General features: G+C 42.3%; 1 protein-coding gene across 1 annotated transcript in view; it reads left to right on the forward strand.

The window, feature by feature from the left end:
• The window catches only part of LMTK2 (lemur tyrosine kinase 2), a 76,675-nt gene that overhangs the window by 39,360 nt on the left and 12,748 nt on the right, over positions 1 to 24,567 (forward strand). The window contains exons 7-9 of the mRNA XM_044979555.1: positions 6,267 to 6,400; positions 18,071 to 18,155; positions 23,045 to 23,166. Of these exons, the coding sequence (XP_044835490.1) occupies positions 6,267 to 6,400; positions 18,071 to 18,155; positions 23,045 to 23,166 (341 nt within the window). The remainder of the gene's footprint in view (positions 1 to 6,266; positions 6,401 to 18,070; positions 18,156 to 23,044; positions 23,167 to 24,567) is intronic.

A 24,567-nucleotide genomic window follows, 5' to 3' on the forward strand; every position in this document is an offset into this window, starting at 1 on the left:
TCATTATAAAGCCACATACAAGTTGTTTTTGTGTCCTCCTTTACTGATACTATATTGCTGCTTGGAAGATAGATTGCCAGAGATCTTCTCTAGATGGAGAGTCAGTACATGGCTGTAAATTTATAGTGCACTAGCATGCGGTGCATGAACTGTCTGTGTGGACCCTGCTACTGCTCATTAAAAGTTCACTAGTGCTCATTGATCTGAGATCAAAGCACACTAAGGAACTTACAGAACATGGCAATAGAGTCCACATGGATGGTTAGTATGTGGCACACTAATGTACTGTAGGTTACCCCCCAACTTGCTGTGCACTGACTCTCCCTTTTGATAAACCCTTAGTTATTGTTTACAGTGACTAATTTAAAATAGCTCATCTATAAAACATTGTTTTATATAAAACATATATAGCTAAATTATTTACTAAATGAGAGCCATATAGTCCATTTTTCTCCCTAAATTTTAAATATGGGTATCAGAAACTCCTATTCAGTGCACTTGAAACACATTCTAGGACTTTAATCCAGCTGGAGCAAACCATAAATGAACAGTTGCTGTTATTCTGAATGATAGTTTAACAAAGGACATACTGACTGTTGTTCTTGCATCTTGCTGCCATCTAGAGCTAGCTAGGCAGTTCTGTTCAGTGCTTTTTTAACATGTAATTTGAAATTGAATTGTATGAGTGAGGATGCTATTTGCTTAGTGAACTAAATTTTAGATACTCTGTGTGTTCACTGGCAAAGTAAGTAAACCAGATGCATATGTCAATATATACACTGTCTTTGGGATATAATCCACATATCAAATTAAAACAATTGTCTAATCATAAATTTAATGCATAGCACGATGAAAATATCAATTTCAAACTTTATGAAATTAGCAATTGAAAACAGGGTAGAAGAAGAGATTATAATGAAGGACCCGGTGTACCATAATAGAAAAGCTACATGATTGCTTTAATTGTAAGTAGTTATACTGGTTTAAAACAAAGCATTTATACTACACTTCTTGTAAAAGCAGATGTGGCTAGAATAGTAACTTGTACTGTAGACATAATTTTGATGTCCAGATTACTTAAAGTAATTTGTTTTAAAGAGGAATGGCGGCTGCTTATTTTTTTTTTCACAATCCTTATTTAGTAAGTTCTCCATTGCCACATCATTCATCATGCAGTACACCGCTACCTCAATATAACGCCACCCGATATAACACGAATTTGGATATAACACGGTAAAGCAGTGCTCTGGGGGGGCGGGGCTGTGCATTCCGGTGGATCAGAGCAAGTTCAATATAACACGGTTTCACCTATAACGCGGTTAGATTTTTTGGCTCCCAAGGACAGTGTTATATCAAGGTAGAGGTGTATTAGATGAAAATAACATGTTAGTAACCCTTTTCATAACCTATATGTCCATGACACCATGCATGAATGGCTAGGAAGGAGTACTATAGAAAGGGATCTGGGGGTCATAGTGGATCACAAGCTAAATATGAATGAACAGTGTTGCCAAAAAAAAGCAAACATTCTGGGATGTATTAGCCGGAGTGTTGTAAGCAAGACACGAGAAGTACCGTAATTCTTCCACTGTACTCAGCACAGGTTAGGTCTCTACTGGAGTATTGTGTTCAGTTCTGGGCGCCACATTTCAGGAAAGATGTGGACAAATGGGAGAAAGTCCAGAGAAGAGCAACAAAAATGATTAAAGGTCTAGAAAACCTGACCTATGATTAAGATTGAAAAAATTAGGTGTGTTTTAGTTTGGAGAAGAAAAGACTGAGAGGGGACATAAGTTTTCAAGTACATAAAAGGTTGTTACAAGGAGGAGGGAGAAAGTGTTCTTGTTAACCTCTGAGGATAGGACAAGAAGCAATGGGCTTAAACTGCATCAAGGAAGGTGGTTTAGGTTGGACATTAGGAAACACTTCCTAACTCTCAGGGTGGATTAAGCATGGAATAAATTGCCAAGAGGGGTTGTGGAATCTCCATCACTGGGAGATTTTTAAGAACAGGTTAGATGAACACCTGTTAGGGATGGTCTAGTTAATACTTAGTCCTGCCATGAGTGCTGGGGCTAGACTAGATGACCTCTCGAGGTCCCTTCCAGTCCTACGATTCTTAACTTGTGCATTCATATACCATACAACCAGTTAAGATCTTTGAGTAAACTAATTCTAGTGACATTTCAACCTAAGTATGAATATAAGTGTATGCTGCATTCCTGGCTGTGTTCCAAATGAGTCATTATGTAGGAGTATCTTACCTTCTGCAGCACTTGGAGCAGTGTGCCCACCCAGCATTGTTGTAGGATATGCCTATAAAAGACTACAAAGACTATAGCACCATAGTTACGTCAGCATATCTATGCTGGCATAGCCCCATTGTGTAGATGCAGTCTACACTGACAGAAGGTGTTTTTCTGTTGGTGTATGAATACCACTTCCCCTGAAATTAACTATTGATGGATGCCTTCTTCTGTTGGCATAGCTACAGTTACACTGCGAGTTATGTTGCCATAGCTACGTTGGCCAGGGGTCAGTTTTGTTTCATACCCTTGACCAATATAGCTATGCTGATATAACTTTCCAGTGTAGACCCAGGCCCTAGATACCTTACAAGCTCATCTTGAATTCAGTTAAAACAGCTGTTTCTGCATAAGCCATTGGCATTTGTACTTTAATCTAGTCCTTCCCAGCAGAATTCCGATAACTGACATTTATTTCCACAATATACAAAAATAAACGTACTAAATAGTAAATTGAGCTTAATTTTCTTTTACTACTAAGTCATTAGTATTGTTTGCCCAAACCCTTACTGAAAATGAATCACTAAAATGTTTTGAGTTGATAAGGTTATTGTTTGGCTTGGTATTGTTTTTTGTGTACCTTTTATTATCACCTGCCTATTGACAATGTTAGTTGACGCTGAGACCTTTTCTTTGCTTAGCATAAATCTCTAATCAAGAGCTTATAGATATCATTTGCACTGACTTTCATTTTTTGGAAATGAACCAGGTTGATATATATGAAGTTGAGGACTGCAAGTACCAGTGTTTTGAAAGACGAGACTTGATCATGCACAGTCTTTAAAGATCAGCAGCTGTGAAGGGCTTAGTTTTGTTTACCATCTCTTTTCCTGGAAAATATGTTTATGATTAGTCCTAAAATGATAAATACCAGACACATATTTGGATTTAATAACAATTTTATTGCAGCTTAGTGTTGAAGTTGTGACTTCATAGCTTTATAAACAAGACAATTGTATTTTTGTGCTAAAAATGAAACTTCAAATGGTCACCTTAAAATGTGGGTGATACTGGTTCAGTGGATTACAGAACTGTAGTTGGGTTAGTATTATATATTGCTATGAAGGACACAGTTTCCCCTTTACACCAGCTCTTCATCTAATCTGCATTCCCCCTTCCCAGCTCAGCAGGCTCCTTGCCCACTCTTCTATATCCCATCCAATCTCCCTTCCTCCGCAGGTCCCAGTCTGTCTTAGTAGGCTCCTTGTCTCGGCATACTCCCTTCACTCTCCTTGGTATATTTTTTTGTTCCCTCTGTATTGAAATCAGGCTGGTTTGTCCTCCATGCTGCCTGGGGTCCAGCTGGAGAGAGTCATTGAGAGTAAAGGAGAAGCAGTGCCTCATCCCAGAGTGGCCATTACAGGGAAAGACCCCTGCTTGGGTCTAGAGTCCTGCAACCCAACTCAAATCTGATTGCAAGTGTTGGATCAGGTGGGAAAACAACTAGACCCCATCTGGTTGGTACGGTGGTGGCTGCATGCCCTGCTGGCTGCTGACATCTTGCTATGTTCTGTGCACTGCAGAGTGAGTGTGCTGAGGAGTCTCAGCACCTCTCCCACCCCCCCTCCCCCCGCAGTACACACAGTGCAGCAGAGGATGGTGGATGGGAGGAACAGGGCACGCAGCCACCACTGGGCCATCCCATGGGCAGGAGGTGACAATGACACTGACTTAGGTTCATGGGGAACAGTTGAGTCATGTGGGCTTGGGGCTGGGCCTAAAAATTAGTCCACAGCAGAGCTTTACTTTGCTCCTGTAGCATGCTCAGTCATTATGTAATAGTGCATGTGCAATCTGGTCAGTGCTAGAAGCTGAGAGAGGCTCAAATATGCTCAGCGCAAATGGAATCTTATAGAAGTGTAGGGCTGGAAGGGACCTTGAGAGGTCATCTAGTGCGCACACACCCACGTTAAGGCAGGACTGAGTATACCTAGACTATCCGTGGCAGGAGTTTGTCTAAACTCTTTTAAAATTCTTGGTAACCTATTACACTAGTTAACTTTGCATATAGTTAGAAATGTTTTCCTAATCTCTTCCCTAAATCTCCCTTGCTGCAGTTTAAGCCAATTACTTCTTGTCCTACCTTTAGTGAACATAGAGAACAATGGATCACAGTTCTTAACACATTTGGAGACTGTTATCAGGTTCTCCCTGCAGTCTTCTTTTTTCCAAGATAAAACTTATTCGGTTTTTTTAACCTTTCCTCATAGATCATGTTTTCTGTACCTTTAATCATTTTTGTTGCTCTCCTCGTTCCTATACTTTTATTTCATCTTTCTCTTGCTCCTATTGTATTTCTAGAACCTATTGCCTTTTATGTCTCTTGCTAGTTTTAATTCTTTTCATACTGTAGCCTTTCTGATTTTTGTCCCTACATGCTCGTGCAATTCTTTTGTACCTTTTAGTAATTTCTCCATGTTCCCACTTTTTGTAGGATTCTTTTTTTATTTTCAGGTCATTAGAGCTCCTGATGCAGCCATGTAAGCCTCTTACTGTTCTTCATATTTTTCCTTCACATTGCGATAGTTTGCTGTTGTGCCTTATATATTGTCACTCTGAGAATCTGCTGGCTCTCCTGAACTCCTTTTTCCCTTAGATTTTGTTCCCATGGAACCCTACCTACCAGCCCTCGGAATTTGTTAGTTTGGTTTTTTGAAGTGCTTTGGAGATTTTTAGCTGGTAAAATCAAAGAAGTCTCTACTTATCACGTGAATTGCAGTTTTTCAGAGGCTTGGAACTTGGCGAAATTTAGGCACTTTTTCAATGGGTGGCAAAGTCACATACCTGACACACAAGCTACACCCTGCCAAATTTCAAGTCACTGATCCAAAGCATATGGTACAGAGCTGTTTTAAAAAAATGGTCCCCAGAATTTAAGATGGACAAAACATATTTTTACCTGAGCTTCCTTTCTTGGAAACAAGTGAACCATTTTGGCTGAAATTATTTGGAAAACTACAGCCTGAGACAGACACCTGCAACAGGATCTTGTAATGGGAAGAATTGGGCAGGCTTAGTAGGTGGTGCTGCTAGCCCCACCTGAAATGAATAACTCTGTGCTTTTTGCCTGTTTGTTGAATTGAATCTTATTGTGGTATACCAAACACACCATAGCACTGCGAAGTCTGGTGCTGGTAACTCTCTAAATCCAAACATAGGAGCTATAGTGTCATTTTGGAGAGATTTAGACTTTCACCTTTATTACTGGATACAATTAATGTATTCTTGCTTCTGGACGCTTTTGATAAACTGGTTAATTTTGTTTGAATGTTTAAGAACATTATTGTAAATTGTCTTCTCAATCGCAAAATGTTTCTAGCAGAGTTTATGGCAAGGACTTTACCATTTTTATATGATTTCCTTTGTTACATCTGGTCCAAACTCATAAACCAAACCAGATGGAGCCCTCCTATGGACTCATTCACCTGTGTACCATTTATTCACAGTATCACCTAGGTTCCATCCACATGCTGCCCTCCTGTGGTACTTGAATTCTCAGACTAGGAAGGTGGCAAATAAGGCATGCAATTGACATTGAAAGACCTGGCTAATTGGGGATCTCTTGTCTTTCCCCACTTCCAAGGTCAGCTCTGCTGGTTTGCAGAATGTTGTCTTTAGATGGCTTCACACCAGTCTTTGTGGTAGCACAAGGCCATCAAGCCATATTTTTCATTTTAAGTATTATTGCTGTGCATTATATACATATGAAAAAGTGATCTAGAGTGTTAACTACTGAATGACTTGAAATACCCTTAAAAGAAAAGTGTCATATTCCGTAGATGCCTTCTGTAAGAATACCTATAGACACTTGAAACTTGATGAGGAGACTCTTTATTAAGCACTTATTTTTTAAATACTAAAAATAACCTTGTTGACTAATGTCTTGTTGCTTCTTCATTAAGTATCTGGGTGCAACCAGTGTAAGAGACAGTTGATAAGAATTTCCATCTTGTTTTACAGGGTGACCTAAAAACCTATCTCTGCAATGAGCAGGAGCATATTAATGGAGATTCACAAATAATGCTGCTACAGAGAATGGCGTGTGAGATCGCTGCTGGACTTGCCATAATGCATAAACATAATTTTGTGCATAGGTATGCTTTCCAAATAAATAAGAATGTTTGTTATGCTGCACTCCAAAACTCATGCAGACTTTTCTTTAAGTGTTGTGATTGAAATAAAAGCAATATGTATCAAAGTAAGAAGATATTTTATAAGGTATGATTCTGAATCAGTTAGATGATATTTTCCTTCATTAAGAAGGGTTGATTTGTATTCACTGAGTTGGAAACTAAATTGTAGTATTTAAATCCTATAACTCATAACTGATGAAATGCTGCAGAACTAGACACCAAGTGGCGAAGTAGATGTCTCTGCTACCATGTGGAAGAACTAGTTGTGCAAACAACTTGCAAAAAAAAAATTGAGTTCGAGATGGTCTCTGGACATTCCTCCTTCATCTGGTTGAGCTCCGGTGCATTGCTGTGATGTATGAAGGAAGTATGAGGATAATGGTTGTGTTCTGCAGATGATCTCTGTATTCGCTTAAAGGGTCAACAATTGCTTAAGTTGACTGACTGAGCAAGAATTTCAGAATCATTTTGTCTTAATGAATTTCCCCAAGACTTAGCATCTATGTAAATAGTATTGTCAATGAAGCTTATTAAATCTCATGATTCAAGACACTGCATACTGTCAAATCTTACTACATACCTCAAATCTTAACCCTAAAAATGCCAGTTTATAGGGCAATAGGAAATATATATGTCCCAAAACAGCATGGCCCAACTAGAGAATAACTGGAAGTAACTGCAAGGTAATTGCTTTCCTGTCATTTCAAAAATTGCTGTCACTTTTTAAAAATCACCAGTTAAGTGCAAGACTTAGCTATAGAGCTATATACTTTATTATGAAAGCTCTTAAGACTTAGAGCTTTAACTTGAATGCAACCATTAATCAGTTTCATTACTAAAATGGAGTAAACTGGTTAAGATTGCATTACAAGGTGAAAGGTTTGCATTAGATCCAATTCTTTTTGCCATTTTTTTTTGTTTGTAGGGTAAGGAGGTGAGGTTAATTGGTCTTTGAGCCAAATTCAGCTTCAGTTTAAGCAGTGCAATTCCACTTAATTTACAACAGACTTTTATAACATTTTCTTCAAACTACATTTTTACTCAGTTATCAGAGTTTAATAGCTAGAGTTTGAAAAGATTATATGAAGTATAAGTGATCTATTCTGATTTTTTTTAAATCTTGGAAAAAGTAATATGGAATTTTTCCTTTCCTTGCTGGCTGAACTGCATCTAGTGCAGGGAATAGTATTTGAAAGTGGAACAGTGGAGGTGTCAAACTGAAAAAACCTTCATCCATGTATGATGAAACTAAATACAAGGGAACATCTTAAGGAACAAGATTAATTGAGGAGAGACTTGCTCCTGTGTTTATTAGTCGTACATTCTGAAATAGCAAATCTGGCAGTATTCAAGTCCTGTCTATGATTCTGTAGCTGTAGTTCTAACAACACACCATTCCCAGCCTTCATTGGCTAGAAGCCTGGGACTTTCTGTTCCTTAGATTCAAGATTTCCCATGCAATATGTTGCTTAAATGCCGCTGGACCAATTCAACCCTGAATCTGAGGTGCTTCCATTGGTGTATTGGCAGTGTTATAAACAGCATATGTAGCTCAAACATGCATCTTAAAATAAAGACAAACCTAGAAAATAGAAACACTTTTTCTCTCAGTGAGTAAAGTAAGCCTAAATAGAAAGATGGCTGTGAATGTAAATCTGTTCCTCTGCTTATCTGATCTTTTCTACATGCTGAGAAAAGTAGGGGTTATTGAATTACACAACTCAAATAAATGGATGGGTGTCACAACTGTTACAGGAATATGATGAATGTGCATTTTAAAGTTAGGGGTCATTTGATACTTGATTTTTTTAACGTAGTCTGTACCTGTGCCTCAGAATTAGTGAGGCATAGATAATTTGTAAGTTCATTCATACTACCAATGATATTACATAGTTGCATGCCAACTGCTGACTTGATTTATGGAAGTACACAGTTTGTAAAATGTCAGGTTTGTCTTAAGTACTTTCCCATTCCTATCTTATGACGTACAGGAAGTCTGTTTTAAATTATACATTGTACCTGGCTTATGTGTCTGTGTTTTTGTTTACATTGAAATACATTGTCTAATGAAACATTTGAAATAATGGGATTTCTTTTCATTTTGACCCTTTTTGTTTTTATTGCTCTTTGATCTCCTCAGGTCCGGGATAATCTTTTTTTTACTTAAAGTGTTAAACACATTGTGAGTGCTCCCAGCTATCTGTATATCTAACATCTCTTGGCTTCAGAACAGAGCACTAGATACCAAATCTACTTGAAAGTGTTAACTATGGCTTAATCTTTTTCCAATGGAAAGAAAACTGTAAACAAGCTGGTTGTCTGAAAAGCAGCTCTGTGTTAACTATTGCTTTGATATGGAGATATTGGAATGGGAATTACCTTGCAGTTGACATTTTTGGATATGAGGAAACTATTAAACTGGTTGAACAGGAACCACTGAGGGCCAACTGGAGTGACTTCAGGAGGGAGATGAATGAAGGGAGTAGTAAATATGAAAGGTGGTGTGGTTTAATTTGTGCTCAGTGTCTCCTCCTTTTACTAATTGGGATTTTGATCATATTAAAAATACATCTAATTCATTTTTGTTAACATTTGTAGAGAACCTCTTTATTAATGGTAATAGGTCTGTGGACAAGATTATGACAAGAGGTTTGACTTTAGCACTTGAATTGGTGCTCCTGAAGATGGGCCAGGGGTCGGCAACCTCTGGCACGCGGCTGGCCAGGGTAAGCACCCTGGCGGGCCGGGCCAGTTTGTTTACCTGCCACATCGGCAGGTTTGGCCGATTGCGGCTCCCACTGGCCGCGGTTCCCTGTCCCAGGCCAGTAGGGGCAGCGGGATGTGCTGGCCGTGTCTTCCTGCTGCCCCCATTGGCCTAGGACAGCGATCCACGGCCAGTGGGAGCCGCAATCAGCCAAACCTGCCCACGCAGCAGGTAAACAAACTGGCATGGTCCGCCAGGGTGCTTACCCTGTTGAGCTGCTTGCTAGAGGTTGCTGACCCCTGAGATAGGCTAATCATTCGGGCAGAATTCAGGCATGTGCTGTGCAATTTCCCCACAAAGCTTTACCAGTACATCTCTGTCCTGACCTGAAATTCCCTTGCTATTTCAGTCCTGTCAGTTGATCAGACTGCCAATGTGCCAAATTATGTGGTGACTCTGTGTGTAAATGTTCACTAAAGACAGATCTGAAATGACCAAATTTATTTTTGTTTGTGACCTAAGAAAGTACTATGCCTTGTTCTCCAGAAGTGGTATATGTCTTGAGGATGCCTTTTGCACATACATGAGCATGTTATGTTTCTAGTTGTTTGAGAGAGCAGAAGACCCTAAATGTACCAAAGCAAAATCCTTGCTCCCCTTTCCCAAAAAAGATGTGGCATTCTTGAGCTCTAACCACAGACTGTGATTACTAAGAGTTAAAAATAGAACACAAAGCATCCATTTTTCAGATAAGGTAGTCAGGTGCCAAAGGCATGTGTATATTTGGATACTTTAACAGAGCTTTTGGTTCAGTCTCTTCAGCATCCCAAGTAGTGCTTACATTGTGGATTTTCATGACTGGGATGGTGGGAGAGCACACAATGAATTATTTAGTATTTACATGTTAATACTTTATTTTAGTTTGGTAGTACCAATGGTAGATCCAAAAAGTATAATGCTCCCAAAACCTTTCTGGGAGGTATTACTGATCCTCAGGCTGAGCTGACTCACAGTATTCTTTGCTTGCAAGAACTTAAAAAAATTAAGGGTCATGATTGCTTCAGTTTAGAGGGTGCGGAGAAATAACTTGGCACCAGAATATTTTGAAGATGTGTATATGCAGCAAAACACCATATTTTCCTGGTTTGTTCCAAAACTGGAATACTTTAATAATAGGAATTTCCATTTATTCTAATGTTTGTTCCCAGGGTTCGTACTGTAGTCCTGGTAGTTGTGAGAAGAATATGCATATGTTCATGCATTTTGTTTGGATAACTGGTCATGGTTATCGCAGTTGCTTCAAGGTCATAAGAACTATCAAGTGAAGAAAAATACTATTTTTAGTGCTCTCCCAATTTCTTACCATCTTCTGGATCCAGTTCAGTAACCAGCTGGGATAGTAATACATTGGAAAAGATAACTAGGATCAGAGGCAGTGACAATGCACTGCCAGTCATAAGTGGTGCAAGGCTTAAGTCAGGATGAATCCTGTCAAGGCCTAGTAACTTAGGTTAAGCCAAACACCTGTCCGGTGTTTAATAAACAGCATCCTGTCCTAGTAGGACTAATATAGAAACTAAGTGGCAGGTGGGCATTGTGCTTAGAATTCTTATCTGAACAAGCAAGGACAGAAATCAAGAACTTAAATGATAAGCTGGCCATCACCACCGTCTCTTATCTATTCAAATCTGTCCACCTTGCACAATCTCAACAAGACAGCCAGTTGATTGAGACAAATGGTCCTCCCAGATGAATGGTAATTTAGCTGGCAGATCTTTTAACAGATTTGCATCATCTGGAGATCTCTGTCACTAGACCTGTTCTTAACCTGGGTACAAGATTGTCCAGAGGTTTGTTTTGTTTGTTTGTTTGTTTTTGCAGTAGTTGCTGCAAGCCATTGATGTTAACAATAGTTTATCTAGTGAGGTATTCAGTCTGAGATATTTTTCCTTTTCCCAGCTGGACTTATTCTGTTGGTTCCCAGAAAGATCCATAATATTAGTGGGATTCCATTTTCAGATTGTAGCCCTGGTTATGAAGTATTCTTGCAATGTAACTGCATGTCTCAGTGCAAAAGAAAGACCTGTAGTCCAACTTTCCTTGTTTTCTTAACAACTTTTCCCACCAGAAAGATTTATGATGACCGTTTCAAAGGTATAATGTATGAAGTAGGCCCAGGAACAAAATGGTGTCATTCCAAATTATTTATTCAATGAAATACTTTGTTGCCACTCCAAGACTTCCTACTAGCTCTGGTTAAAGGACTAGCTGTTGAAGATTTTTCTATAATGATCAGTAGCAACGCTGATAGGACTAATTTTTTCAGGGTTACCTTTAGCCATTGGAGCTGTAGTGGCTGCACTGCTGTGTGGAGATGAAATATGCTCATTGGGATCCTGGAGCTCTTAATATATGATGCATGGACTCAAGATGCTTGCAAAATACTCAAACCCATTTTATAATAAAGCAAACATTATAAAACACAATGAGAGGAGACTGTCCGAAGCTAATCAGACCGTATTTAACAGAGTTTGGTTCTTTCAGCTAGGTTCCTTCGCTTCTAAATACTTCCTCTGTCGCAGCTTCAGTCAGACTGAGGCTGTCTATACTATAAGCTAGAAGTGTTATTTCCCCAGCTTGTGTTCACATACTCACTCTAGCTCTCATCAAGCTAACACAAGGATAAATAGCAAAGGTGGTAGCAGAGGAGTCACAGCTGAATCATGACACACACAAACCTATTTGAAAGTGGTAGGTATGTACTTGGCGTAGCCTAGCCAGGCTTCTGCTGATGCTTCCTGTGCTATTGGGGCTATGCTACTATTCATACTTGAGTTAGCTGGATGAGAGCTAGCACAAGTTTAAAGGTAGCCTGAGAGTCCTCTGGTAACAGTTCTATGAAGTGTTTCCCACCATGCACCAGTGGTAAAGGGGTGTACTCAGTGATGAGCTGCCAAATTTTTAACAACGGGTTCCCTCCTCCCTCCAAAATTTTAACAACGGGTTCCCTCCTTCCCCCCCCCCCTCTGGGGGGGGGGGTCGTTCCCCATCCAACCCCTCATGTTCCTTGACACCCTCCCCCGGGACCCCTGACCCATCCCCCCCTTCCCTGTCCCCTGACTAACCCCTTGCCGCCCCACCCAACCCCTCCTCTCATTCTCAATGGCCCCCCAGAACCCCTACCCCATACAACTACCCCTTCTCTCTGTCCCTGAGTGCCCCCACCACCTCATCCAACCCTGTTCTTTCCTGACTGCTCCCCGGGACCCTTGCCCCCATTCAATCCCCCTGTTCTCTGCCCTCTGACCCCCCCACCCCCAAACTCCCCTACCCTCTCTCCAACACCCCCTCCCTGCCCCCTTACCGCGCTGCCTGGACGTGGCCGGGCCAGGACAGGAGTCGCGCGGCCGGAGAATGCGGCGGGAGCCCAGCGGCCGGAGCCAGGTGGCTGGCCAGGTGGAGCCAGGGAGGGCTGCGGCCAGAGCTGGAGCCGGGCAGCCGGGGCCCCCGCCACGCGCTGCCGGAGCCCGGCCCCCTGGCAAAACAGCAGGGGCGGCTGGAGCCACGGGGCCAGGCCGGGCTGGAGGTGGGGGGCCGTGTCCAGAGCCGAGCATCCCGGTAGGTGGGGGCACGGCAGGGCGGGGGGGGGTGCGGCCGGAGGCGGGCGGCCGGGGAGGGGTTGGGGGGGGTCGGGGACGCGGGGCCGTGCCGCAGCCGGTGAGGGTCGGGCGGGGACCCGGGGACGGGGGGGGGCAGGGCCGCGAACGCGGGGCCGGGAACGCGGGGGTGGGACGCGGCCAGGGAGGGTCGGGCGGGGACCCGGGGCCGGGGGGGGGCCGGGCAGGGCCGCGGGGGGGGGATGCGGCCAGGGAGGGTCGGGCGGGGACCCGGGGGGGCGGGTGGCCGGGCAGGGTCGCGGCCGGGAACGCGGGTGGGGGGGACGCGGCCAGGGAGGCCGGTGAGGGTCGGGCGGGGACCCGGGGCCGGGGGGGGGGGCCGGGCAGGGCCGCGAACAGCCGCGAACGCGGGGCCGGGAACAGGGGGGGTGGGAGGACGCGGCCAGGGAGGGTCGGGCGGGGACCCGGGGACGGGGGGGGGGGCCGGGCAGGGCCGCGAACAGCCGCGAACGCGGGGCCGGGAACAGGGGGGGTGGGAGGACGCGGCCAGGGAGGGTCGGGCGGGGACCCGGGGCCGGGGGGGGGGGCCGGGCAGGGCCGCGGCCGGAAACGCGGGGGGGGGAACGCGGCCAGGGAGGCCGGTGAGGGTCGGGCGGGGACCCGGGGCCGGGGGGTGGGGGGGTCGGGCGGGGCCGCGAACAGCCGCGAACGCGGGGCCGGGAACAGGGGGGGGGGGAGGAGGACGCGGCCAGGGAGGGTCGGGCGGGGACTCGGGGCGGGGGGGGGGTACCCGGGGACGGTAGGTGGGGGCACGGCGGGGTGGGGGGTGCGGCCGGAGCCGGGCGGCCGGGGAGGGGTTTGGGGGGAGTCGGGGACGCGGGCCGGGCAGGGTCGCGGCCGGGGAGACGGGGACGGGCCGCGGCCAGGGACCGGCCGGGGCACACGCCCCCGTTTCCTACCTTAGGGTCATCTTCCTGGGCCGGGGAAGCCTGCCTGCTTCTCAGCCCTCCCAGGCTTCCCGCGCGAACAGCTGATTCGCGGGAAGCCGTGGGGGAGGAGAAGCAAGGAGGAGCTTCATGGCAGGAGGTGGAGGCAGAATTTTCAACTGTTCGCGCGAACTGTTTGCTAAAATTAGATGCCGGACAGAGAACTTTAGCAAGCGGTTCGCTGTCCGGCGTCTAATTTTAGCAAACGGTTCGCGCGAACCGTTGCGAACCGTCTGCAGCTCACCCCTGGGTGTACTCTTTCCCGGATAGTGCAAAACACAGAAAAAGGAGAAAATGTAAGAGTAGAATTATGTTGGCAAGTGCCTTCATAGGCAAAGAAAATAGAGAATTTGAATTTTGAGTTACTACTGTCAGAGAAAACTGTACAGGGATATTGCCCAATCCCACAATCCTTATACTGCAAAAATGCAACTAGTTAGCTTGAGACCGATAATATGATGCATTATATTATAGAAATGTAGGGCTGGAGGGAACCTCAAGAGCTCATCTATCCCATCCGCCCTGCTGTTGTTCCTTCCCCCTTGTTGTTAATAGTGAGTTGAGTATCTGTTCACAATTAACTTTTTTAATGAAGATTGAAGCAAAGGCATGCATCTCATCCCAATTTGATGGTGATGTGTCTGAGATACTCCAGCAATGGGGGCAACTGACTTGACCCACTGTATGAAGTTGCAGGAGAATTACGTTTGACTTCTGGGCTCAATATTTCTGTCCTTGGAACTGGGAGTATCATTGAGCATTAGCCTGCCAAACCCAGTGTTGTGAGTTCAATCCTTGATCATTTAGGGATCTGGGGCAAAAATCTGTCTGGGGATTGGTCCTGCTTTGAGCAGGGGGTTGGACTAGATGACCTCCTGAGGTTCCTTCCAACCCTGATATTCTATGATTTCTATGTCACTGCTACAATTCCTCCAGCAGGGTAGGAATAGTATTGATGAGCTCCAAAAAAGCATCCCTTCCCTCAGCCAAGGAAAGTAGTGGATAAGAAAGGTTTTGTTTTAGAGCAGGGGCTGGAATATAAAAACTAGAGTCCTCAACGGAGGATGAATAGATGATGGCTCTTACGTCCTCTAAGATTACCTGACAAGTAGAAAGCTTTTATTTTAATCTGTATTTAACAGTATTGAATAATGACTTATAATAGTACCACCAGTCTTAACTGCCAATATGAGCAATGGTGCTGTAACACAAGAAACAACGGTTTTGCAGTTATTAAATGAACAATATTTTTTTGCAAAATGTAGCTAAGTTTAGTAGATAACTGCCTGTGGACCTGCAAGACTGTCATTGCAAATGTTTATTTCTGGCAACACTATCCTGATGCTGTCAGAGTATGTGGCAAAGCTCCAGCATCAGTGATTTTGTTGTTAGTGGTAAATTCAAGCAGCTAGAATTGTATTCTATTAATATTTTCTTCCAGGGTTATTTTCCAGCTATAGTTGCCTGAAATTAGATGGGGAATTTCTTGTTTTATGTGTGTAATTATAAATGCTTAAAATGCATTGACAAGCTGTCTGTCAAGTGATGACATTTGCTAAAGATATTGTCAAAGGGGAACAAGTTCTCCCAGCTTAAAGGTGAAAAATGAAGTGCTAATATTTTTATGTGGAGTCTTTTCCTTCAACTGCTACTGACTTACTATCATTAGCTGGAGCAGCTATAGCTACCTTACTGATCATGTGTACCTGTGATGAATTTATAATGGAAACTGGATATGACTAGCATTGGTGTTTCTCTAAGCTTTTGGGTTTGTTTCTTGAGACAACTTCTGTGCACCTCTACTTTTTTCCTTTTTGCTTTGGTAAATTGCCTTTTTATGGATAATTAAATTCAATTTATAGTATATTAATATTAACAGGAATTTAAGTGCAACTTAATCATTATGCAGAACATTGATTAGTTCTTATTTGTATAACAAATTTGTGCTTCTATTGAAAACCATTTCAAATGTTTAAATCTAGTATCTAAAACCTAAATTATTTGTATCTTCAGTTTTGACAGGAACTGTTACCGTGGCAGAAATGAAATGTTAGGTGTGTCAGATAAGAGGGTTCTTTTAGATAGGGTAGAAGAACTGAGAACTCATATGATGCACAACTTGCTGTCAGTGGCATAAAATGATTGAACATACATTATTACAAACAGCTTTGTGGAGGGTGAGCATTTTTTTAAGAGCATGCATAATTACAGGTGACCACAAGGGGGTAGTAACTGCTGCATTTTGAACTTTGTTTATAATGCTCAACAAAGTGAGTTCATTACTTTTTATTGTCCGGCTATACTGAAAGAAAGACAGGAGACGTTTGATATGTTTTTTAATCAGGCCGCAACTTTATTATTAGATGTCTGGGACTATCCGGCAGATAAAAGTGTGCAGCGTGGTAACACCATGTTCATTCAATAACTTCTCTGGGGGGCGGGGAGGGGGGAGAGAAGGGAGGGTTCTGCCAGGCGCCCCACCTCTTTTTCCATCCAGGTGCCCCAGCCAATCCAGTGCTGGGACCTTATCATCCACCCCCCTCATAGGTGGGTTAAGGTGGGCAATAAGAAAGGAGAGTTGGCTCCCTGCTGTACCAGTCATAGGAGCCCCAACTGCCCCTTCCCCTCGGTTCCATTCCTTTAATCAACACCTCCTTTTTAAGTCCTTTACCAAGCCATTTCTCCAGTCACTGTATACCTTCCCCATGGAGTACCTGCACTGAACATCCACCCCACCTACACAATGAGTTGTGACATATCGCCTAACTCCCTTCATGCCACATGTCAACAAAGCCCTTCCCAAACTCGCTGTAGGGAAGGTGAAAACCCCCCAAATCTACCTAGGTCAATCTAGTGGTAAGGGAAAAATTCCCACACCCGGCCTAGACCAAACCTGGTATTTCAGCACCTAAAGAGGAAGGAGCATGGGCTGCCCCTTTTAAACTCTTCCACCCATCCGGATTCCAGGGGATGAGTCAGTGTTTTCCCCTGTCTCCTTTTGCAGCAGTTTGACCTCTTGTCCCGCACCCAAGCCTTAAAGCACTGTTCCTTTCATTCTGCCAGCCAAATTCCCTGGCTCCCTGCTTAAAGGAGCAGTGCAGTCATTTTCAGCAACGCATGTTAGAAAGTTTATCATACTATTAGATGATGGTAGATTTGATCACACTGATTATTCATTATTGGAAATCCTGGCATTTATTTTTAGTTTGGCACAGTGTGTTGTCACTTCCTAATATTCTGAGATTTGAATGACATTGTGTTTTGTCTCTAGATTTGTCATATTCAAATGTGTTCAGATACTTCTGATACCTAAAATACATTGAGAAGGGCTATCACTTAAGAGCATGCTTTGAAATGACTGTCGTTGTGTGCTAATAAACATAACCCACATCTGGGATTGAATAGGTTTTTTTTCCCCCCCAACCAGTAGCTGTGGGAACCTTCAAAGTAGCCATGTGGTTGGTAATTTTAATTTTTTTTTTTGGTAGAATGGCTTTAACATTTCTTGGAGGGAAAAAAACATTGATGGCAAAATATTCAACTTTTGGAATGACAGAAACAAGAAAATAAATTCATCTCAGGATTGCTCAGACTTCTAATACCTTATCTTCACGCACAGGGCATGATGACAAATTCAGGTTGAGACAGGTTCAACCACAACCTCCCCTGTGTATAAGGTACATAGTGGGCTAGTGCCTGGTCAGTGACAGATTGTAGAATGCTCTGATTGAGAGTATCCCCTCTGCAGCCTCCTCCATTGGGAGGAGTCCTTAGCAGGCACTAGCATTGCTTTCACTGGGGGATATCACCATCTGCCTTTCCTTTGGTGAATGCTCTGGGAGGTATAGTGAGGTGGGCTGGCATAAGGAGGAGTCAATTGTAGCTCCACGTACCACAAAAGTATATCTGGTCCAATAAGTCTGTTAATACCTACTCTTTATAAAGAGAGATGGATAGCTACTTAGTACATCAGCTGTTAAATTTACACCTCTAGAAGAATGATTGACAGAAGCATAAATGATCTCTACTGTTGCAGTGCAACATAATGTGATTTTTTGTTGGCTTGTGTGGCTTCTGAAATGCATTGAAAATGTAAACAAGAATAGTACTGAAAAAGGGCATGAAAATATACTTACTTTTTGTGATTGCATTTTCTGTAGATTTTTGTGCATTTAATATCATAATTGGTCTTTAAGCTCTGGTGTAGTCTGATGCTAAATTTAATTTCGTTACCTTAGCCAAGTTATTGATTTTTCTCTCAAACTTGTATTGAATATCCTTTTGTCTTGTTTTTATTCTCATTACTGTACTCTTTGTTTTCCAGTGATTTAGCCTTAAGGAATTGCTTTCTTACATCTGATTTAAATGTAAAAGTAGGAGATTATGGAATAGGATTCAGTAGATACAAGGTAAGTCAATGTATCTGTTTTCTTTGCCTAAATCAATTTTAAAGAGATTCAGAGCAGCTTAAAATTTAAATATATCAAATGTATTTGGACTAAACACATTAAGGTTACAAACCATTATTTTATGGGATCACTGCTTTTATGGGGTTATGATTTTGATCAGTTGCTTTACAAATTAGATAGTTGGTTTTCATATAAGTACAGGATGTATAAAATTTAACTGAATGTTAATACAATGACATCGCTTATTAGAGAACTGATGAGTGGATAAAGAGTTCTTAACATGACTAAACTGTGATTGTGAAATGCACAGGGAGATGAGGCTACAAAACCAAAAAACCCAGTAATAACGGGGGATTTCAGCTAACCCCATATTGACTGGATATGTGTCACCTCAGGACAGGATGCAGAGATAAAATTTCTAGACACTGTTAATGACTGCTTTTTAAAGCAGTTAGTTTTGGAACCCACAAGGGGAGAGGCAAGTCTTAGTCTTAAGTGGAGCACAGAATCTGGTCCAAAGGTAAATATAGCTGAACCACTTGGTGGTAATGACCACCATGTAATCAAATGTAACATCCTTGAAGGGGGTGAAAGACTAAAGAAACATTTAACTTCAAGGGGAACTACACAAAAATGAGGGCGCTAGTTAAATGCAACTAAAAGGAGCAGTCATGAGTGAAATGCCTGCAAACTGCATGAAAACTGTTTATTTAAAACACCATAATAGAGGCTCAGACTAAATGTATACCCCAATTACAACCAAAAAAAACCAAAAAAATGAAGGCCAGAAAAATGCCACCATGGCTAAAAAGCAGAGTATAAAAGATGGTTAGAGGCAAAAATGCATCCTTTAAAAACTGGAAGTTAAATCCTACTGAGGAAAATGGAAAGGAGCATAAACTCTGGCAAGTCAAGTGTAAATATATAGATAGGCAGGTCAAAAAAGAATGTGAAAAGCATCCAGTAAAAGACACATGAACTAACAGCAAAAAAAATTAAGTACATAAGAAGCAGGAAGACCTGCCAAACAATCAGTGGGGGTTGCTGGCTGACTTAGGTACTAATGAGCACTCAAGAAAGACGTGGCCATTGCAGAGAAGCTAAATGAATTCTTTGCATTTGTCTTCACTGCAGAGGATGTGAGGAAGATTCCTATGCCTAAGCCATTCTTTTTCGGTGAGAAATCTGAGGAACTGTCCCAGATTGAGGTGTCAGTAGAGGAGGCTTTGGAACAAATTGATAAATTAAACAGTAATAAGTCACCAGGACCAAATGGTATTCATCAAAGAGTTCTGAAGGAACTCAGATTTGAAATTGCAGAACTAACTGTGGTATGTAACCTATTGCTTAAATCAGCCTCTGTATCAGATGACTGGAGGAATGTGTGACAAAGTTCCTCCTCTGCCTTTGGGGTCCTGTGCTTATTGGCGGATTTGCTCGCCTCAGAGATTCATGGCAGCCCTCAGTTTGGCCACTTTTGCTAATGGCTCAAACCTGCCATTCACTCAGCTAACCTCATCACTGGCCAGCATGGGGAAAATAAAGGAGAACAATCCCCACGGTTTCTGCTGATCCACCTAGTGGGTCAGGGGACAGACCAGGGACCTTCCCCTCTGGTGGGACCCACAGTCCAAGTCAACTCCTCTAGATCCAATATGGGGGAGTGGGATGGGGGGAACCCGGGCCCACCCTCTACTCCGGGTTCCAGCCCAGAGCCCTGTGGATCACAGCTGTCTACAGTGTTTCTTGTAATAGCTCTGTGACACCTACAACTCCCTGGGCTACTTCCCCATGGCCTCCTCCCCCTTCTTTTTCCTTACCACAGGACCTTCCTTCTGATGCCAGATAGCATTTGTACTCCTCAGTCCTCCAGCAGCATACCCTCTCACTTCCCACTCCTTAGGCACGCCTCACTGACTGAAGTGAGGTCCTTTTTAAACCACATGCCCTGATTAGCCTGCCTGTCTTAATTGATTCTAGTAGCTTCTTAATTGGCTCCAGGTGTCCTAATTAGCCTGCCTGCCTTAATTGCTTCCAGCAAGTTCCTGATTGTTCTGGAACTGCCCTTGTTACTTTACTCAGGGAAAAGGGACCTGCTTAATCTGGGGCTAATATACCTGCCTTCTATCACTCTCCTGTAGCCATCTGGCCCGACCCTGTCACAAAAGCTAATGAAGCACTAATTTTAAAAAAAGGCTCCTGAGGTGATCTTTGCAATTAGAGGCCTGATTTCAGTACCAGGCAAATTGTTTGAAATTATAGTAAAGAACAGAATTATCAGACACACAGATGAACACGATATGTTGGGGAAGAGTCAGCATGGCTTTTGTGCATTGGGAAATCATGCCTCACCAATCTATTAGAATTCTTTGGGTGGGTCAAGGGTGATCCAGTGGATATAGTTTACTTGGACTTTCAGAAAGCTTTTGAGTAGGTCCAACACCAAAGGCTCTTAAGCAGAGTAATCAGTCATGGGATAAGAGGAAAGGTCCTCTTGTGGATCAGTAACTGGTTAAATGATAGGAAACAAAGGGTAGGAATAAATGCTCATTTGTCACACTCGAAAGTGGTAAATAGCGGGGTCCCCACTGGTCCCTGTACAGATCCATGGCTGTTCAACATATTCAAATGATCTGGACAAAGGGATAAACAGTGAGGTGGCAAAGTTTGCAGGTCATACTAAATTACTCAAAGTAGTTAAGTCCTATCTGCCTGCTTGACTGCAAAGAGTTACAAAGGGATCTCACAAAATTGGCTGACTCCGCAACAAAATGGCAGATGAAATTCAATGTTGATAAGTGGAAAGTAATGCACATTGGGGAAAAAAAAATCCCACCGATAGAACACACCATTTTATAACGTGACTGTTACCACTCAAGAAAGAGAGCTTGGAGTTGTCATTGATAGTTCTCTGAAAACATCTGCTTAATGTGAAGTGATAGTCAAATAAGCTGTAAAATAAACAATGTTAGGAACCATTAGAAAAGGAATTGATAATAAGACAGAAAACGTCATAACACCACTATATAAAACTGTGGTACACTTTGAATACTACATGTAGTTCTGATCACCTCATCTCAAAAAAGACTTATTAAAATTAGAAAAGATGCAGAGATGAGCAACAACAATGGTTCGGGGTATGGAATAGCTTCCATATGAGGAGAGATTAAAAAACTGGGACTGTTCAGCATGGAAAAGAGCTGACTTGGGGGGGGTGATATGATAGAGGTCTATAAATCATGAGTAAGGCTATGATTTAGTCACAGAGGTCACGGGATCCATCACTTCCAGCAATGTCCGTGACTTCAGTGGTGGGGAGCTGCAGGGTCCCCTACCGGGGCTGGGAGCTGCGGGGAACCCCAGGGTGGTAGGGGAACCCCGAGTTCCTGGCAGCTGGGGGCAGTGGAGGAACCCCTGAGTTCCCAGCAGCCAGGGGGCCCCAAGCTCAGAGTGGTGGGGGTACCCCGCAGCTCCTGGCTGACATGGGAAGCCAGGGGCACCCCCACAGCTCCCTGCCTCCACGGGCAGTGGGGGATCCATGGAGCTGCAGGTGGCAGGGGTACCCCACAGCCCCCAGCTGCTGTGTAGGTAGCTTCTAGCCCTGCACAGATGCCCTGCTTCAGGTGGTGTGAGGAATCTGCAGATCCCCATTTTGTCCCAGATATTTTAATAAAAGTCACGGACAGGTCATGGCTTCTGTGAATTTTTCTGTTTTTGCTCATCACCTTTCCCTGACTTTTACTAAAAATATCCATGACAAAATCTTAGCCTTAATCATGAGTGCTGTGCAGAAAGTTAACAGGGGAGGTGTTGTCTACCTTTCTAACTCACAAACCAGGGGTCACCCAATAAATTAGTAGGCAGCTGGTTTAAAACAAATATAAGGAAGTATTTCTTCACACAACATGCCGTCAACCTGTGGAACTCATTGCCAAGGGATGTTGTGAAGGCCAAAAGTATAACTGGTTTCTAAAAACAATTAGATAAATTCATAGAGGATAGGTCTATCCAGGGCTATTAGCCAAGATAGTGAGGGATACAACCCCATGCTGTTGGTATTTGTCTTTAAACCTCTGATTGCTGGGACTAGACGACGGGATGGATCATGGGTTAAATTGCGCTGTTCTGTTCATTTCTCCTGAAGCATCTGGCACCATCCACTTTTGGAAGACGATACTGGGCTAGGTGGACCATATGTCTGACCCAGCATGGCCTTTCTTATGTTCTTAAACTTCAACTTACCATTTAGGCTTGCATGCCCTGTCTAAAATAAAAGAATGCAGAGGATGATGTAGAATTTAAACTTTTATTAAACAAGATATGCATTAAAGTCAAGGTAAAACACAATCAATTTTTAAAAATATTGTTTGAAATGTAAGTGTTCATAATATTTCATATTAATTCAAACTATTATACTCAACAAATTGGATAGAGGAGGGAGAAGGGAATGTCAATTGAAATCCATTTTCTTAATCAATTTTCAAAGTATTTTTAGCTACCAAACTATTTCTAAATGTTTTTAATATGTTGAGAACTGTTGTCTCTATACAAATTGATTGAACTTTGATATACACTTGTGGGAGATATTCTTGTTCAATAGGGACCTCTATGCTGCATAGAAAGTTACCTTAATTTTTTTATAGTGAGAAGGATGCTGAGATCACTTATTCTCTGTGTAATCATTTTATAGAAAGATTTAAGGACCTTTAGAGAATATTTACTTGCCCTTCTGCTGAAAGAAAATATTGAGAAGAAAGGAAGAGGCTACAAACATCTCTTAATGAGAGAAATTAGGGATATAGACAAATTTAAAAAACGAACCTTGAAGCCCCTAGAAAGCATAAACCTTGGATTAGCTTTTATTTTGGTTTTCTTTTTGTCATCACTAGGAGGATTATGTTGAGACAGAGGAGAAGAAGTTTGTTCCTCTTCGATGGATTGCACCTGAGCTAGTAACAAGCTTTCAAGACAGATTGTTAGCAGCAGAGCAAACCAAGTATAGTAACATATGGTATGTAGTAGACTTTTAAATATTTGAAAGAACTGGAATTCATACATTTTTCAGTATAAAATACACAATTATTAATCAATGTCTGCTATCATTCGTTTTGTAGGAATTTTTCAGATTAATCTTTATTGGCTTGAAATTGTACTTAACACTCTAAATTTGCTGTTAAGTGGTTATAACATCAAAATAAAATGATGGAAATATATTTAGCAGAACAGGTTTTTACATTTCTGTTGTAAAAGAAATAATTGCTGTATACAAGGCAAACATTTGCCAGCACTTAATAAGAAGTGAAACAGCAAATTATTGAGCCATTAAGGTAACTGTTGTTGATAATGTAGAAAGTTTTGATAGTGATGGCTAAAATATTATCCATGGTCACATGTGGCCTTGGCACAATATACTACAGTAGAGATTTAACATTTGTGTTCCACAATATACCATTCATCTCAGAGAAATGAAGTTAAATACATTCACTTGCTCCCATTTGCATTGGTTGTTGTCATGGGTTAATAAGCATGGTCTGCAAAGAATCTAGGCTATGGGTAAAATTTTCAAAATCACCAAAGTTCTATCTTCAAAGTCTCATTTCTTTCAGTGATATTTAGGCTTCTAAATTACTTTGAAAAAGGGACATTGGCTCCTGAGTCACTTAAGTGCTCTTCAAGATTTTACCCAAAATCTTATTTTCCTATTTTACCTAGACAGTAGAATAAAAGGCATTGAATAGTAGAATAAATTGATTTCCTGCTTATTGCACTAGTCAGAAAGCAGGTGGCCTGTGACAGTAGTGGCTCCTAGCATCAGTTTGTAATAAAGCATTATCTAAAGTTGTATCTGTTCATCTTACATGCCAGATCCTCAGATAAGACATTGTGCTATTATGAGCCCATGCAGTTAAACTTTAAGCATTCCAGTGAAACTCTGGTGGCTATTCTATGCATCATACATGCTAGATACTTCAGGGTGGTGGTTGTTGCTTTTTATAGGTAAGCATCAGATCTTAATATTACTGGTATTTTAACATTTCTCGTTTGCCTTTTTTTTTTTTTTTGAGAGAGAGAGAAAGAGATAGGGATAAGAGGGCAGGTTGGCCAGGGTGGTAGTTCCTCATATTTTAAGGGATAAATTGCTGTGAATAGACATTTTAGATAGGATGAGGGTTAAGGTGTCGCTGTACATGTTTCTGCCATAACTCATTGTGACTTTGCTTATAACATTTATTTTACACAGCTGAGCAAGAAATGCTGCACTTTGCACTTAAAACAAATTTGTCCAGTGCAATGCAGCGGGATAGGCTGACCCTCACCAGGACAGAAATTAAATAAAAAATAATTCTTATAGTAGAACTCCCTTAAGGTTCTTATGTTCCATAGGCTAAGGATTTTGATTTTTTGTTGCGTT

The sequence above is a fragment of the Mauremys mutica genome, chromosome 11 (genome assembly GCF_020497125.1).
Source record: "Mauremys mutica isolate MM-2020 ecotype Southern chromosome 11, ASM2049712v1, whole genome shotgun sequence".
Classification (NCBI taxonomy): domain Eukaryota; kingdom Metazoa; phylum Chordata; order Testudines; family Geoemydidae; genus Mauremys; species Mauremys mutica.